The following is a 16,758-nucleotide window of genomic DNA, read 5'->3' as shown; positions in this document are numbered from 1 at the left end:
TACAAGTACCCCCACAATACCTGATTATGGGTAGGGCTTAACTAGAAACTTGTGTATTTTAGTATGGGTTCCCTCTAAACAAACATCATAGGGGTTACGCCGAGGCTGCCTCCGTTAAGTTGGAACGATGTTAATATGAGGTGAATGTACGGCCCAAGCCCTGTGCAGTTCCCGGGTTAACTGCGGTTTTCACCGGGAGGCCAAGCTCATCGGGAGAGGTACTCATACTAGCATATATAAGTGAAAGGTTATGGTTGATGATCCGCGTACTGTGTTACGATGATTCGGGGTTATCCTCGACGGATGTAATCAAAAGTTGTGGCACAAGAGTACAACCTCTGCAGAGTGTTAAACCTATTCGAATAGCCGTGTCCACGGTTACGAACGATTGGAAAGGCCATACTATCACCGTTATCAGAATTTGATCTTAAAAAGGAATGATGAATTGAAAGGTGATACTATGGTGAATCATAATGAGTTGTGGGAATGACACTAATGTTCCCACTTGAGTTAGTCTAGCCCATGATAAGGCTTTACTAAATGTTTATCAAACTAAAACTTGGCTTTATGCAAATAAACCTAGAGCTTAGCACCCCCTTTACTACACTTAATAAGTAATTACTTTAGAGTTAGTTTGCGAGTACTTTAAAGTACTCATGGCTTTGCCCTGGCTATTCAAATGCCAGACTTTGAAGGAGAGCAACAGTATCAGGATGACGGACAGCAGGACGTCTACGATAACTAGGATCGTCTTCTAACGTCAAAGCGTTACTTTTGTGGAATAGATAGTCCACTACTACTTCGCTTCCGCTACTATTTGTGTTGTTGAACAATATATTCGTGTAATATTAGATCATGTGATCTATGGTTGTAAGACAATATGTGTTGTAATAAATGATGACTCTATGCTACTTACTATTATGTCTCGCAAAAACATTATTCCTGGGATTGCGATGTACGGCATAATAGGCATCTGGACTTAAAAATCCGGGTGTTGACAGTACTCGGATGTATTTGATCTTCTGTATGATTTGGATCTTTGTATTGTATATTTGTATCTTGACTCGATGCAGTCGTTGTTGTAATATATATGTTTCTTGTAGACTCTATTTTAATCATGTTGTAATGTTACCGCTCGTGATTGATTCCACCCGCATCGCGTGCATGCTTTAGCGTGTACGAGGTGCTTGGTGGTGCGTCTCCTAAAATCGATATCGTGCGGATTTCAGCGGATTCGCTGGGATCCTCATGGTACCGGTTCTGGGGCGTCACATGACGCGCTTAAGGTTCGTTGTCGCATAAGTAGATTCAGATATGAGATGGAGACCGAAGTTTGTTCGGAGTCTCGGATGGGATCCAGGACATCACGAGGAGGTCCGGAATGGTCCGGAGAATAAGATTAATATAAGGGAAGTTGATTTGTAGGTTTCGGAAAAGTTCGGGATTTTTCCGGTGGAAGACCTGGAAGGTTCTAGAAGGTTCCGAGGGGTCCACCATGGGACCCACGACCTAGGGGGGCCAACACGGGCCGAGGGGGTGCATCCTAGCCCTAATGGGCCAGGGGCACATGCCCCTCAAGGCCCAAGTCGGCCAGTCCACTAGGGTTCCCCAAAACCCTAAAGGGGATCAACTTGGGGGGGGGGGAAGAAAACTCCCCCCTCTTGGCCGCCGGCCCTAGATCTGTTTGGGGCGTGGGGGCCACCCCAAACCAACCTCCCCCCTATATAAAGAGGGGAGGGGGCAAGGGGGTGCACACCCTTGAAACCCTAGCCTTGGCGCCCCCTCTCTCCTCCACTACACATCTGCTCCGGCTTGGCGAAGCCCTGCAGATTTTCTCCTCCACCACCACCACCACGCCGTTGTGCTGCTGAGATTCCGAGGGGATCTACCACACCTTCGTTGTCCGCTAGAACGGGAGAGGACGGGCTTCATCGACACCGTACGCACGACCGAGTACGGAAGTGTTGCCGGATTGCAGCACAGGACGATCGACTACATCAACAACGAGATCTAATCTCGTAAGATTTGGAATCCTCGAGGGTTAGTCTCACATACATCTTGTTGCTTCGATCTTGTAGATTAGATCTTGTTTCTTCCTAGATTGGATCTTGGTATTTATTCATGTTCATGGTAGAATTTTTTTGTTTTTCATGCAAACGAACCCATCACCCATACCATAGCTAGCTCATCTCTTTTTGGGAGATGTTGGAATTTTCCAATTTTTTCTTCTGCTCTTAAGCCTCTAAATTGAGAAAGTCTAGTTTTCGTTATTAACCAATTAGTTAACATACCACTAAAAAACTTCTTATTAACATAATGACATTCTTCGTCCTCCCAGAGAGTGGCATACTTGGAATCCAGTGGTAAATTAAAAACAAAAGTTAATTTGGATCTCATTTGTAGTTGACACTTAAATAAATAAGGATACCCAATAACTTCACCTGTATTTTTTTTTATGGAAACTCCACCTGTATTTTGTTTCCAAACGTTAAGCAATCTACACACATAAAATAAATTGCAATACAATGAATGCATTGATAAGAATCAGAAGCACTAGGTGCTTGAAAAATCAACATATGGATGCTTTAATCTTCGATTTTACTCTACTTTACAAAGAAGAGAAGTGATGAGTGAACAAATATTGATAAATTTTTGCGGCCAAAGGAATGTAATGTACCTATAATACAAAAGGAAAACGGATTCAATGCAGTGAACCTACGATTTATTTGGAAAACAAATGGTATGCAGCAGATCTACCATACATGCATGCGTGCAGCAAATGCAAGGCTCTTTCAGAAGCCACCTTAGGCATACTTATCTTAAAACTCAGTTACTTTAGAAACCACCTTAGGAATAATTATTAAAACAACTCAATTACGGTCAAAAGCCAACTCAAGCATGGCATCTAAAAACTTAATTACTTTTAGAAGCCAACTTAAGCATAATTATCAAAACAATTCAATTACTTTCAGATGCTAATCTTAGCCATAATTATCAAAACAACTTGACTACTTTCAAAAGCAAACTTAGGCATAATTATTAAAACAACTCAACTACTTTCAGAAGCAAACTTAAACATAATTATCAAATCAGCTCAATTATTTTCGGAAGCCAACTTAGACATAATGATCAAAACAACTCAATACTTTCAGGAGCCAACTTAAGCATGGTATCATAAAAACTAATTACTTTCATAAGCTAACTAAATCATGGTATAAAAATCAAATTAATTAATTTTAGAAGTTGACTTAACCATAATGATTAAAAAAACTTTAGTAAGAAAGATGACCAACTTAAGAATAATTTCTTGGAATAAAATAATGCAGCACAAAAAAAAATTCTCCCATACAAATACCGTTTTAAACTGTCCAAGTTAACAACTGCAATGAGTGATCCAGTGTTACTTAGTTATTGGTAATTAATATGAGAGGCCAAGTTAAAACATTTTACTGGTTAACAAGTGATTACCAACTTTTGAACATTAGCCATTATAAAATGAAAAAAACACGATTAGGTAGCCAACTTAAGGTATATCTAAAACCCAACTTAAGCATGTTGAACAAAAAAACTTAAAAGAAAATCAATACACGACTAAAGGATAGTGTTGAAAAATATCCAAGCTGAAAGATGAAAATCAAACTAAAGTATGCTGACCAAAAGCAACTTAGTATGAATGTCAGTAATTCAAACATAACGTTGTTTACTACCGTGTTTTTGAATAAAAAACTAGGTTCAATACTTGTGGTGAAGGTCTGACCTATGATGCTCCAAAGACGGTCGCCTCCTCACACAGCCACAAAACGGAGGCTCGGGTGAGCCAACGAGCCCTATATAATTTTTCGCATCAAGGTATTTTAAATGTGAATCCAATAGTATGATTTTTATCTAATATAAATCATTTTTTCTTAACCAAAATTATGGTTAAATTATTTTCTTAAATTACGTATCGGCCTAATAAACTGGTACGAAGGGACCAATAGAGATGTGAAGGTAGTTCGTAATTTATTTTATATCTTTTCTACACTAAATATATGAATTTATGTGTTGGCCAAGAACATAATGATGTTGTAAATTATAGACCATATGTACATTGTTATTTGTTAAACGATTTAATCATTTTAGTTGAGGGTATGGGGGCCGTTGCCCCCCAACCCCCCCCTCCCCCCCTCCCCCACACACACACCATCCCAACACACATAGAGATTTTTTGTCGAATACCTATTTGTTTAGCATAATTTTCATATGAAGAAATGTATGCGAAGATCGTCGTTGTTGACGCGCCCAATTGCTCGTGTTTCTGCCATTGATGAAGCCAGATGTTCAAAAACGTGGAGGTACAGGAGGTGGCGGAGGTGGCGGCCGTGGGTGTAGCTGTGACGCCATGACAACACCGTCATGGCCTAGCTTTGGTGGGCCGCATGCGCAGGCTTACGCCAATGGCTCGCGATGCGCTGAGGGCAGCCGTCGGCGTAATGTTTCATACACCGAGAGTGTTTCTACGCCGAAGGCCTTTTTGGTGGGCTGGCCTGGACGGCCATACGCCGACGGCCTCGATTTTTGCCCCTTGGCGCAGCGTATGAGCAGGCCATCGGCGCGCTGCGCTATTCCTGTAGTGAAAAAAAAGTTGGGTCATGCGGATTTTGTATAGGGCTACGTATACGTATTTAGTTATTTTAAAAGCCATCATACCCTTAATTATGATGGGTATCAAGGGATCTCAATTGCCTTTGTGTTTAATTTTGTCTAAGTTTGAAGGAGAGAGTTGTACTAGAGCAGATGCCAATAACATATCGAAAAGGTTTTTATACACAACACCTTTTTTTTCTCATTATTTGTTCATGTATTTATTCCGTTCAACATTTTTGTAAAATGAGGGAACCTATATACTCTCTGTGTCCATAGATTTATCTAAATTTAAATATATATACATACTAGATGGTATCTAAATATATCTAAATTTTAACAAATCTTAGACAAATTACACGGAACTAAATCTAGTTAAAGCTACCACAACTAATTTAGAACTGAGGGAGTTACACACCGACGTTGGGTCTAAAAACTTCTGCAAGACTAACACGGCGTGATGGAATCTGGTTACGATAGGTGCAACTAGAATTGGTTTTTTTTCGAAAAGGGGCAGCGTCCAGCCTCTGCATCAATATGATGCACACGGCTTTTTTCTCTATTTCAAAGTTCAGCATAAGAGTAGCAAATTATAAGTTTCACATCACGGATCAGAGAGGGTTGAGACATGTATCAACCATCGAAAAATGGAGAAAAACTTCGAGCTAATCATTCTTCAATCGACTAGTGTGCCGCCACCCAGTAGCCTGGAAATAGAAGTCCTGAGTAACCGTTAGCAGACGGTTGCATCCAGTATCCAAACTCTCCCGCTGATCCTCCGGGGGCAGAAAGGCCCATTGATGAATCCAGTATGTGGCTCGTCGAATAACCTCAAAAAATTAGTTCCCTTTTGTTTGTTAAAAATAATGTCATTCCTTAGCTGAAATTCCAATTCTTATTTTTGCTTTATCATCTTTGTCTACCCCATTAAGCCACTTACCAAACATATTGGTGATATTAGTTGGAGGGGGAAGATTATATGTTAAGTAGATCATACGCCAGATAATCTTCGTAAAGGGACAAGTTAAAAATAAATGTTGTACAGTTTTAGATTCATTACAGTAACAACATTTTTTGACACCCTTTCCAATTTCGCTTAAGTAAATTATCCTTGGTGAGTAAGACTTTGTTATTGAGAAACCACATAAAGATTTTGATTTTGAGAGCGATTTTTAGCTTCCATAAGTATTTGCGTAGAAAAACAGTATGTCCCTGCATTAAATTTAGATACATTGACTTGATCGTAAAAACACCTGATTCATTAAGTTTCCACACAAACTTATCCGGATCATTGGATAATTCAACTCCCATAAGACGTTGACATAAATTTATCCATTGATTCCATTTGTAATCATTTAAAGATCTCCGGAAAGTAATATTCAAAGGGGTTTGTGCTAACACAGTAGCCACCATAATATTTTTTCGTTGCACTATATTATATAATGACGCGTATTGTTGTGCTAAAGGAGTGTTACCTAACCAAATATCTTCCCAAAAGCGAACTAAATCCCCCGTTCCTACTTTGAAAAAACCCCTACGGAAAAAATCATTCTTCACTCGCATAAGGCCTTTCCAAAAAGGAGGGTCAGTGGGTTTAGCCTCCACTTGTGCCAACGTTTGATGTTTCAAATATTTATTAGTTAAAATTTGTTGCCACATTCCTTCCTCAGTAAGAATTTTGAACAACCATTTACTCAGTAAACATTTATTCTTTAGTTCTAGGACCTCAATACCAAGCCCTCCTTGATCTTTGGGTCGACAAACTATATTCCATTTTATCAACCTATATTTTTTCTTTGTATCATCCGTTTGCCAGAAAAAACTCGAACGATAAAAATCCAACCGTTTTCTCACTCCAATAGGTATCTCGAGAAAGGAAAGCATGAACATAGGGAGACTTATCAAAACTAGGTTGATTAACACTAATCGATCTCCATAAGAAAGTAATTTGCTACGCCAACAACAAACTAGAATTGGTTTAGGACTTCTTTCGTACATAGTAGATGGCTAACAGCCTTGCTGCCTTGGGGCAGCTTATTTTCAATCTGAAAAATAAGTAAGTAATGTTAGACATCATAAATCAAGTTAGTCGTTATTTTCTGTTCTTTTTCATCTATAAGTTGTATTTTAAAACGAAAATAACTGGGCCTAAAATTGATCATGGGTTGAACATCATAAATAGATATGTGTCTCAATTTTAGTAGTTGTATGTGTGGGAAAGTATAAACCTTGATAAGTAGACTTGCATAGGAGTTACATTTGTGTGAAAGTCCTTTCTCCGTTCAACAAAGGATGTCTTAACGTTGTCTAAGACTTGATAAGCAGGGTGTATAAAACTTGATAAGCAGACTTGATATGCCATCATGTCTAGATACATCTAAATTTAGATAAAGTTAAGACATCCCTTGTTGAATGGAGGGTGTATAAAACTTGATAAGCAGACTTGCATCATGGATTATATCAAGTATTTCTGTGATTAAGAACGGAAATGCACTTATGAACACTTGCATATGCTCCTGCAACTGTAAACAAAAATTTAAAATGTTAAGAAAATCCAAATAAAAATTTCGCGCATACATTTTGACATTCTATGTACACATATCAACTTTCGCTAACAATCAACTTTTTTAAGAAGAGTAAAATTGCAGTGAACTTTATAATGTTTTGCATTAATGGACGAGTTGCAGTTATACACAGAAGACTCAATCCATCTATAATAGACAGTATCACCTGTGTCCTAATATTGCATGAAAGTGGAATCGAGCTCCACAGTTTTGCACTTGATGGCCTAAAACATTCAAACTTTTTGATAATTCAAATTCAGATAGATCATGAGTATTGTCCCGTATTTTTAAACCTTAATTATTACTATCCCGTTTTTTTTGTTTGATAATTTAACTCAAGTTCTGTAAATTTGAAATTATAAACACTAAGGTAGGCCTTTTGTCGAGTGCATAGAGACGTTTACGGGAAAAATCGGTGCCTGGCCTTGGTGTCCTTTTTTGCCTGGTTAGGCTAGTTTTTTGAGATGGTTTTTTACTTGCTTGGTTCATATAGACTCCTGGCCTCGTAAGGTACTAAGCTCTAATTAATAACATAATGAAGGAAAAAAGAAAAGTACTATCCAATCCAGTAGTGGAACCAAGCACCACCTATTCCAATTTAATAGTAAAGATGTTCATGTTAGGGATTTAGAATTGCTGTTATCCCAGTGGCGTTACATGAGGTACGATTTGTTTCCGATAAAATAAGCTTGGAAGTTGAATTTTGTTTGTAGATTCAAAGTTGAGATCACGACCATCAAATTGACTTAATTAACAAAAGACACACAATCTACACTTGGAATGTCAGTATTAATATGGTTTTGTAGGGCATAGCATGAATTTCTGCCAATACTTTAATCTGTAAGAGCCAACCTGATATGTGTTCATGATTAGTGTAAGAGCCAACCTGACTTAGATGACTGTGACCTGTCAGAGCTTAAGTGTGATTGCAACGAACCGGTAGTGCGACGCATCTACTACACTGAAAACTACGAACATATGTGCTATCTAATATGTAATGTGGCAGAAGTGATATTTCTTCTGTAACTCATATAAGTACAAAATTCTGCAGTATCTTTCTGAATTGCATTTCACTAAATTTTCTCTGGTTTGATGCGTGTAATGTGTGCAGGGTTGTAGTTTGTCAATCCGGGAGGACCTGCTCAACAAGTATGCAGAACAGATGGTTAACTACTGCACCACGGCTTCAAACAATAGTCTGGAACTCTGGATGATTCATTGGTTTCACCGGTGAACCTTGTGTGAACAAGAAGAAAGAACACCTTTTACAACTGGAGAACAAACTGGACTATGTATGTTCAGAACTGTCAGAGTACAAAGACAAGAACATATGTCATGATAAAAGACTCGAAGACAAAAAATGCAAATCTAGGAAATGCGGTGAACTTTTCTGGTTCATGCTAATATTGTATGTAGCTAGATTACTGATTCCCACCCTCTAGGGTAAAGATTATATATCGTGTAATCTGGTCTTTCATTATATAGGTAATGTCAGATTCATCATAGTCTGAAGGTTACACACAGATATTTCATAATCGCAAACCCTTGCTCCACTCTCTGTATCCACTTCGTTGCCAACAGGCATACAGAAATTGAATTACAAATATGATCAAAACCAACAGAGCAACAAGGTCAATTGCACTCAATATTTTTGAACTAGCCGCAGTAACACACAAGCAATATTGTCTGCAGAACAAAGCAATCCTTACAGGAAATAGAACATGTAACCAAACTTCAAGGCCTGTACAGCAAAACCAAACTTCAGGTCTCCGTACATACAGGAAATAGAAACTGTAACCAAACTTCATGTCTATCTCTTTTGCTCAGTTGCTTCAAAATACTTCTGCAAACGGGAAACTGTCTTTTTTTTACTTCTTTGGTCCAAGCCACATACTCTTTCTAGTCCAATCTGACATTGAGCCCTTTCTCTTTCACATATTTGTTGTAGTGCTCGTAACCTTGTTCTTCGCTATCAAATATTTGACTGACCATCGTAATATATTCTTCTCTCACCTCTGTTTCGCCAATATGATCCATTGTCCAAACCTGCCATTATTTACATGTCATGTCTGCCCAAAATATTATAAAACGCAACAACTATCCATTAGGTAATCACATAGACTTTCTATCACACAATTTTAATTTGGTTCAGATCTATATACATGAACCAGAGACGTCTGAACATAGTCAAACAGAACTCATAAATTAAAACATCAGCATACATCAACTGATTGGCTCCAAATCCAGTGAAAAAATCAGTATTTGTAACATCAGTTTGGTTCAAAACTAGATATGATATCAGAGACAATACTATGTGTTTCTATCTTTTAGGGTATACATGAACCAGAGACGGCTGAACAACACAGTCTGACAGGACCCATAAATAAAAACATTAGAATACATCAACTGATTGGCTCCAAATCGAACGAAAATTTTAGTAGAATTTCTAACATCAGTTTGGTTCAAAACTAGGTATGATATCAGAAACTATGTGTTTCTATCTTTTCAAATTTCCCACCACTTCGAACACACAAGCTACACGTTAAACAATTAAATTCTTGGCAAAGAATGTAGTGTTGTATGCCCACTAGTACCATACTTTTATTGCACAAAGAAAGACAATAACTAACCAGGTCACGTCGTCACAGCAATGAAGAACGCACAGGCGATCGGGACGAAGGCGAAGATAACGGACGGGTCAGCCGCACGTTGGAGAAGAAGGGCCCTATATTCGCAAAAAAAAGGAGAAGAAGGGCCCTTCGACCAGGACGCGTGAGGCGGCGCCGCCAGACGGCCAACAAGGGCAGAACCGGCCGAGGAAGATGGGACTTCCAACAAGGACGTCCCAGGCAGCGGCGCGACGTAGCCAACAAGGCCCAAATGCGGCGGCGGAGCAGGTGCGGCGCGAGGCAGCCAAAAAGGCCTAGATGCGGCGGCGGCGCAGTGGGCCCCGGGGCCGCGGAATCGACCGAGACAGCGGGGGTGAGGCGAAGCAGCGACGGCGCAGAGGGGTCCGGGGCCACTGAATCGAGCGAGGAGGCGGCGCAGTGGGGGTGGGGCGCGGTGGCTCAGTCGATCGATCACAGTCTCACAGGTGCTCCTCTATCGGAAAACAAGAGGATATTTAAAGTGCATATTGCCCTTTTGGCACTTTTAGAATGATAATATTAACACTAATCCTTTATCACGAACGGTCAGATATGCTTGGTACTCCACCGCGTCGTTCTGGAGTACCGGGTACCGTAAATTTTGAAAAAATAAAGAAAATGTCTTATGAAGTCTTTTTTACACCCAATTTTGTCTTTCTTACCTATGATACAAAAAATATTTTTTGTTCCATGAAACGATTTTGCGAGCACATAGAACATCGAGATGTATGTGCTACATTTTTTGTCATAATTTTTCAAAATTTTACAATATATTTAAAATGCATTTAAAAAATCAGGAGCATGTGCACCTGAGTGCAAAAAACGTCTTGTCCGATTAACAATATGTTTTGAACTTAATAGTTTTTTGATATAAAGTGTTTTATATGAACAAGATTTTTTTCACAAGCAAAGCGAGTTGTGGACTATGAAACTGGTGGTTCGTGCTACATAATAGGAATGCATTGTCTTACCATGCTAATCATACACTTGCAGAAAAACACACGACGGCTTTAGCAAGTTTAATAGTATGGCAAGTAACTGGCTATAAGCAAGAATGCAAGATGCTATGTCATCTACAACCAATATATAGCTAACATGTATATTAGTAGACTATATAAATATAGTATTTTACCAATACATGACTTACATTTTACTTTCATAAAATGCTTAGAAGCATGTGCTAGAGCTGGTTCTTGAATGAGAGACCACTTACCTTATCTTTTATCTTCTCTTTCCTCCAACTAAACATAAGTAATATCATTAAATTTTTATAGCCTGCTGAGCCTTATTTTACTTGCTCTTAGGCTCGCAGAGGCATTGAATTAGTCATGCATAACATGGTGACCAGCCGTGTGTACATTTTGTCTTGTCCTCACGTAGAACAATAATAAGTAAACCGTTTTATAGCGAATTTTACATCAGGCGAACGTTAGGTTGGGAAAGAATTGTATAAGATCGCTTTATTAGGCGAGACTATAGGATCAACACACGAAATTTAATTGTAGAAATTGCAAAAATATCTGAAACTTTTATACAACATACCTACGAGTTGTATCTACAACTTAAAAATAAAATTAGCTCAAAAGTACATCCACGGATAGAGAGACAAAAAGATTAACTCTTTTCGCACCAAAGATTTGTCTTTTTTTCTTCTCTAAGTGTAGGTCGAATTTGAAGTTACGATTTTGAGGTGAGTATAGCACATATGTTTGTTGATAAAAAAAAAATTTTTTTTTTTTTTGAGAAAAGGGGATAACCCCCGATTTCCATTAATAGAAATCAGACACCAGAACGCTACAGCCACCCATCAATCAGAATCAGATCTATGCTAGTAGAACATTTTCTAAACAAACGAGACACAAATCCTACCTAAGTTGCCCCAGGTTTTGGTCTCCTAGAGCGAATGCACTCCAGCCACCATATCCTGGCTATGGTGTAGGTAACTTCCATATTTTTGTTGCCATATATGTCGGCACCCTAAAAGTAAAAAAGCCACACGCTATTGGCTCCTTCTGTTAAGATTTTGCGTATGAAAACACGCAACACTCCAGAATCATAAGAAACTAATTAAGCACTTGGCAAATCATATGAATCCACATGAACTGTCGCAAAACCAGTTTCATCAAACACCCACTGGAAGTCTGATCTGGAGACAGAAATCTCACTTCTCAAAAGAAGTCTAATTCTAAATCATATGGATGTTTGCTACTGAACTAGGTACAAACTCCGATCCATCCGCTCAGTCCATGTTGTCACCATCCTCATCCGGGAGGGGCATTGCCGCCGCAGCTGCTATCTCCGCGTCAATCCTGCACACATACACAACAAGTTGTTCAGCATCAGAGGACGAAGAGGCAACATCACAAGCATGCAGTTTCAGTAGAGCAAGTAGAAGTAGCAGTCTTCGGAGTAGTGCATTGTTCACTCACTTTTGCTGGGCGGCGACGTCGATGGTGACTTCGGCGGGTACGAGGGCAAACTCCTCTGTGAACCGGAGGTTCATGTCCCTGCAATAACAGACATGCATCAGTATTGTGTTGATTGCTTCGAATCATGCTGTATTATTCATTGTTCAGAATCAGCATAGCATATCATTTTTGTTGAAGGAGAATCTAGGTGGCACTCAAACAGTCAAAGATAGTGCAGCAGAAATTAGGTACCCTGAGAGCTTCCTCGCAAGGTAGAGGAAAGGCTTCTCGAAGTTGTAGTTGCTCTTGGCAGAGATTTCGTAGTACTGTAGGTTCTTCTTCCTGTGGAAGGTCACCATCTTGGACTTGACCTGCCGGTTCTTCACGTCCACCTTGTTGCCGCATAGGACGATGGGGATGTTTGCGCAAACCCTGCAGATTGCAAAAAATTACTTAGGACAGTTCAAGAGATGTAATTTTAGCAGAATTGATGAGAGAAGTGTGTGCTAGGTGGAGACTGAAGATATTATGGGAGGGCAGAAATTTTACCTGCAGATGTCCCTGTGCCAGGTGGCAACGTTCTTGTAGGTGAGCCGGGAGGTGACATCGAACATGATGATTGCGCAATGGCCATGGATGCTGGAAAACAGCAGGAATACGGTAAGAATGAACTATGTCAATGTGCACAGATAGAAAAGGTAGCATTGCAAGATTGTGTTTTATTTGCTTTGCTGGAAATTACAGGTTCAGAACAAGAGACCTTATATCCCAATAGGTGCTACATGTAATCTAGCCAAACTTTTTGGGTGCTACAAATGTTGAGTACTGCCGATATTGGGGATAATCAGTAAGATCAGTGTTCTTGGACAAGGCAGAAAAAATAATGTCCAAGGCGCAGGCAGACAAACTGCAACTGTTCGAAATACCAATGCACACGGTTCTTGGTTCATCCATTTAAACATTATCTCTGAGCTTACTAGTATGAAAATCGTGACTGCACAGTAAGATAGTCCAACGCTCCAAATCATCAATGGGCTACTTTTTTTTAACAACCAATGCAAGTGACCAATTGGATATCATACCGGCTGGCTAAAATACTAGTAATGCCAGGCAAACCATTCCTGCACTAGTTATCGGTGTCAATGTCACTATGGTTATTTCTTACTAGGCCAGAAATTTCGAAACCCCGTCAGCTCTTGAGGTAGTACTAAAAGCTGACTGAAACATGCATCTGAAGTCTGAACCAAGATCGAACGCAGGTAGCACTCATCATATCATCGTCGATTTATAGCATAGCTAATTGCAGCTAACACGTAGTAATAGATTTGAAGGGTCTGCTTACTAGTATCCATCACGGAGGCCACCAAACTTCTCCTGCCCGGCCGTGTCCCAGCACTCGAACCTGACCTTGCCGCAGTTGGTCTGGAAGTCCAGCGGCCGCACCTCCACGCCGATAGTCGCTGCAAGACACCAGCATTCAGAATCAACGAAACAGCAAGCTAAGGCGCGCAAGATCGTCCTTGCTCAGAGAAAACGAGACGCGAGCGACCAAGATCCGAAAGAGCCATCAGACTAGAAACGTAAAGAGGCAGGTCCACGACTTACGCTCGTACTTCTTCTCGAACTCCCCGGTGACGTGCCTCTTGACGAACGTGGTCTTGCCGGTGCCGCCGTCGCCGACGAGGACGAGCTTGAAGCTGGGGTAGCCCTGGGTCTGGGTGTTGGGGAGAGCCTGCGTCGCGGCGGAATCGAAAGCCAACATCAATCAATCAGCAGCATTGGGGCGCAAACAGCGAGAAATCTAGAACCGCCTCGGAATTCGAGACTAGAACAGAAAAGGAAATCGGAGAAATCCACGCACCATTGGGGTCGAAACCTCCGGCGGAACGAGTCGCCGGCTCGAAATCGAGGAGCGCGGTCTAGCGTCGGCCGGCGGAGCGGACGAGGATCGGGCGGGGACGGAGAGCGATGGATTTCGGGGAGAGAGGGGACGCCGCGGCGGCGGTTTATATATGGCGTCGTCTGCTTCGATCCTAAGCTACCAAAGCCGAGCCGCGGTTGCCCGTGTCCGCCATGGCGTAGCTTGAGATCTAAGCGGAATTTGACGCCGTACGATGTGAACGCTCGTGTAATCCTGGCCGTCCGTATGTGTAACGGTCGGTGGTTAGCTTGAGATCTAAGCTGTGTTCGTACGCACGAACGGAACGGGAAATGAGTAGCGTAGTCTTGACGCTGACACGGAGTCGTTTCTGTCTTCCCTTGACTCTGGTCTTCCAGGGCATGAGAACGCCGTTTACGCCCTCCGTTTCAAAATCAAAAAATAAGAGTAATTCCCTCAAAAAAATAAGAGTAATATATTTCTATTTATCATAGTTTTTATGTAAATACGTAATTGAATAATTAAGAAAAACTATTTTCGATAAATATTTAGATTTATTTAACAATTCATAATACTCCGTAGTTTTTATTAAGGATTGCTAGGTCTTAATGGATTCAAAAATAGGTACTCCCTCCATCCCACCGAAGTTGTTGAAAGTTTGTCCGAATTCAAATGTATCTAGACACTATTTAGTGACTAGATACATTAAAATTTAGACAAATTTTAGACATGTTTCATGGAACGGAGGGAGTACTAAACTATTTTTTTCAGACTAATCTAAATATGTATAAAATTTTACACTTCCATTTTAAATGTTTATGTAGTTCTGTTACGAAAAAGACTGAACAAGTAATTCCCTTTTGGTGTACAAATTTGTGTATTGAAATTGATGTCACTAAGTTCATGTTTTGGAGACAACACCTCAAACAAAAAGAAACACGGACTTTCTTCTCTCTCGGGCCTCCCGATTGACTGCCAAGGGATGCTTTTGATGAAATAGTTCGAAACGAGCGAGAGACCTTTTTTAACAAGGAAGGAGACCTGCATCAGCTTTTACTGTGCAAGGCCCCTCACTAGAAATGTCATAGAGGTATGGCGTGGTCAATTCCTCTTGGCTGCCATTGTCTCAATAGTAATGGTATGTTAGCAATGTGTCAAGGGTCCACCTTCCAATACCTATTTCCTTAGTGTTTAATTGAGATTGAGCTACACCGAAAAGTGCTTGCTAGCCGTTTAGCTCAAAAAAAGCATGTCTTTGTGCCTTTGCCAACCGAAGACCCTGACACCTGAAGACCCTTTTTAGCACGCATTCCTGCTTAGAACTGAAAAACCCATAATACTAGCCAAACAAAGCCTCTTCAGCTAGCTCCTCAGAACTTAAACCCATAGCCTGACAAGATGTAACATGTAAAGTGTGTATATTCAAATGTTGTCAAAATCTAGTCTTCAAACGTAAATATGCTTTATATTTAGGAGATTATATCTAACAAACCTAATTTATCATTTGGTACTTAGTGGCGATTGATAGGAAAGTGAATATCGGAAATACCTCAAAGAGGAGGTATTTGGTCCTAATTACAAGCATGCAAAATGAAGTCTGAGCCGGAATGGTCTTGATTGTCCTGCTGGGAGGTGCAACCTAACCTAGCTTATAAATGACTCTCTGTTCACCTCCATACTAATGTGCTTGACAAGGACAAACTTAAACACCATTGCTCAACATTTTTATCTTTACTATTAAACGGCTACCGGTGGTGTCCGTACGTAAATAAATCGTGGTACGTCAAAGAAACCGTTCCAGATCGATAACGAAAACCGGTCGTGCCTTTTTTATCGCTAAGAAAACCAGTCCTAAATCACTCGTCCGTCTAAAAGAACCATAAAGAGAGTCCTCTTTCAATGCGGCAAAGAATGGAAAGAGAGTCCTCTTTCGATGCGGCATGAGACATGGAGATAATCCGTGTGCTTAAAAGACAAAGGCTCATACGTATTTGGTCGGTTCTCCCTGTGCGCGCCTAAGCGAGAAGCATTGCCCGGCAGTTGTGGATTCCGTCCACGGCTGCCGTCGGTGCCGTTGACCGCAGACAGCATTAGCATCGTGGCTCAAGCAGCCGTGGGCATCTCGCCTGTCACCAAAGGATGTTTGCGTTGGTGTCGTCGACGGCAGACGGCATGCACTCACCCTGCGTTGGGCCGTTGGCTCGAGCACGAGCAGCCGGGGACGATGCTGAGCAGCCGGTGTGCGTTGGGATTATACGGAACCCAAGCTGGCATGCGCAATGCTGCGCAGCTTCTCCACATGGAAAAGCAGAGCAAAGCTAGCTCGATATGCGGATGGATGATCGATCTTTTTTTTACATATGCAATTGGATTACATGACTAAATAACTCGCTCTGCAGTTGGTCCGGGGTGCAATCTATTCTTGCAGCCTGCTCAAATCTTTCCGAATGGGCTACCTCTTGGACTCTAAATTTTCAGTGATGAAGTATGTAGTATGGTTCCAAAAGTATCCTTTGCAGCACACTCGCTGACCTTTTGCATGCAGATTGCAGCACCACCGCTGATCGATCTTTTTTTTACATATGCAATTGGATTACATGACTAAACAACTCGCCCTGCAGTTGGCCCGGGGTGCA

At 40.8% G+C, this 16,758-nt stretch overlaps 1 protein-coding gene and 1 long non-coding RNA gene across 2 annotated transcripts; both read right to left on the bottom strand.

The window, feature by feature from the left end:
* Positions 1-8,701: 8,701 nt before the first annotated feature.
* Positions 8,702-10,402, bottom strand: LOC127313479 (uncharacterized). The gene is made up of 2 exons (XR_007859018.2): positions 9,818-10,402; positions 8,702-9,233 (listed from the first exon to the last, which is right to left on the bottom strand). It is a non-coding gene; the product is annotated as an uncharacterized lncRNA (long non-coding RNA).
* A 1,483-nt stretch (positions 10,403-11,885) lies between these two features.
* Positions 11,886-14,312, bottom strand: LOC127313478 (GTP-binding nuclear protein Ran-3). Its single transcript, XM_051343981.2, has 7 exons — positions 14,105-14,312; positions 13,849-13,975; positions 13,586-13,703; positions 12,793-12,882; positions 12,496-12,675; positions 12,265-12,342; positions 11,886-12,144 (listed from the first exon to the last, which is right to left on the bottom strand). Exons 1-7 carry the CDS (start codon positions 14,105-14,107, stop codon positions 12,075-12,077), a joined length of 666 nt encoding a protein of 221 aa, XP_051199941.1. The 5' UTR covers positions 14,108-14,312; the 3' UTR covers positions 11,886-12,074.
* Between the last annotated feature and the right edge of the window lie 2,446 nt (positions 14,313-16,758).

This window comes from Lolium perenne, chromosome 7 (genome assembly GCF_019359855.2).
Source record: "Lolium perenne isolate Kyuss_39 chromosome 7, Kyuss_2.0, whole genome shotgun sequence".
Lineage (NCBI taxonomy): Eukaryota > Viridiplantae > Streptophyta > Magnoliopsida > Poales > Poaceae > Lolium > Lolium perenne.
Note: the sequence above shows the minus strand (reverse complement) of the source record. Positions and strands in the feature narration are given on the sequence as shown.

What these genes read in the sequence shown, in the direction of transcription:
- LOC127313478 (XM_051343981.2), bottom strand. An exon ending in GTTCGAGAAGAAGTACGAGC is followed by an intron (nt 13,704 to 13,848) that starts GTAAGTCGTGGA and finishes GGTGTCTTGCAG; the next exon opens with CGACTATCGGCGTGGAGGTG. An exon ending in CTTGCGAGGAAGCTCTCAGG is followed by an intron (nt 12,343 to 12,495) that starts GTACCTAATTTC and finishes CTGTTATTGCAG; the next exon opens with GGACATGAACCTCCGGTTCA.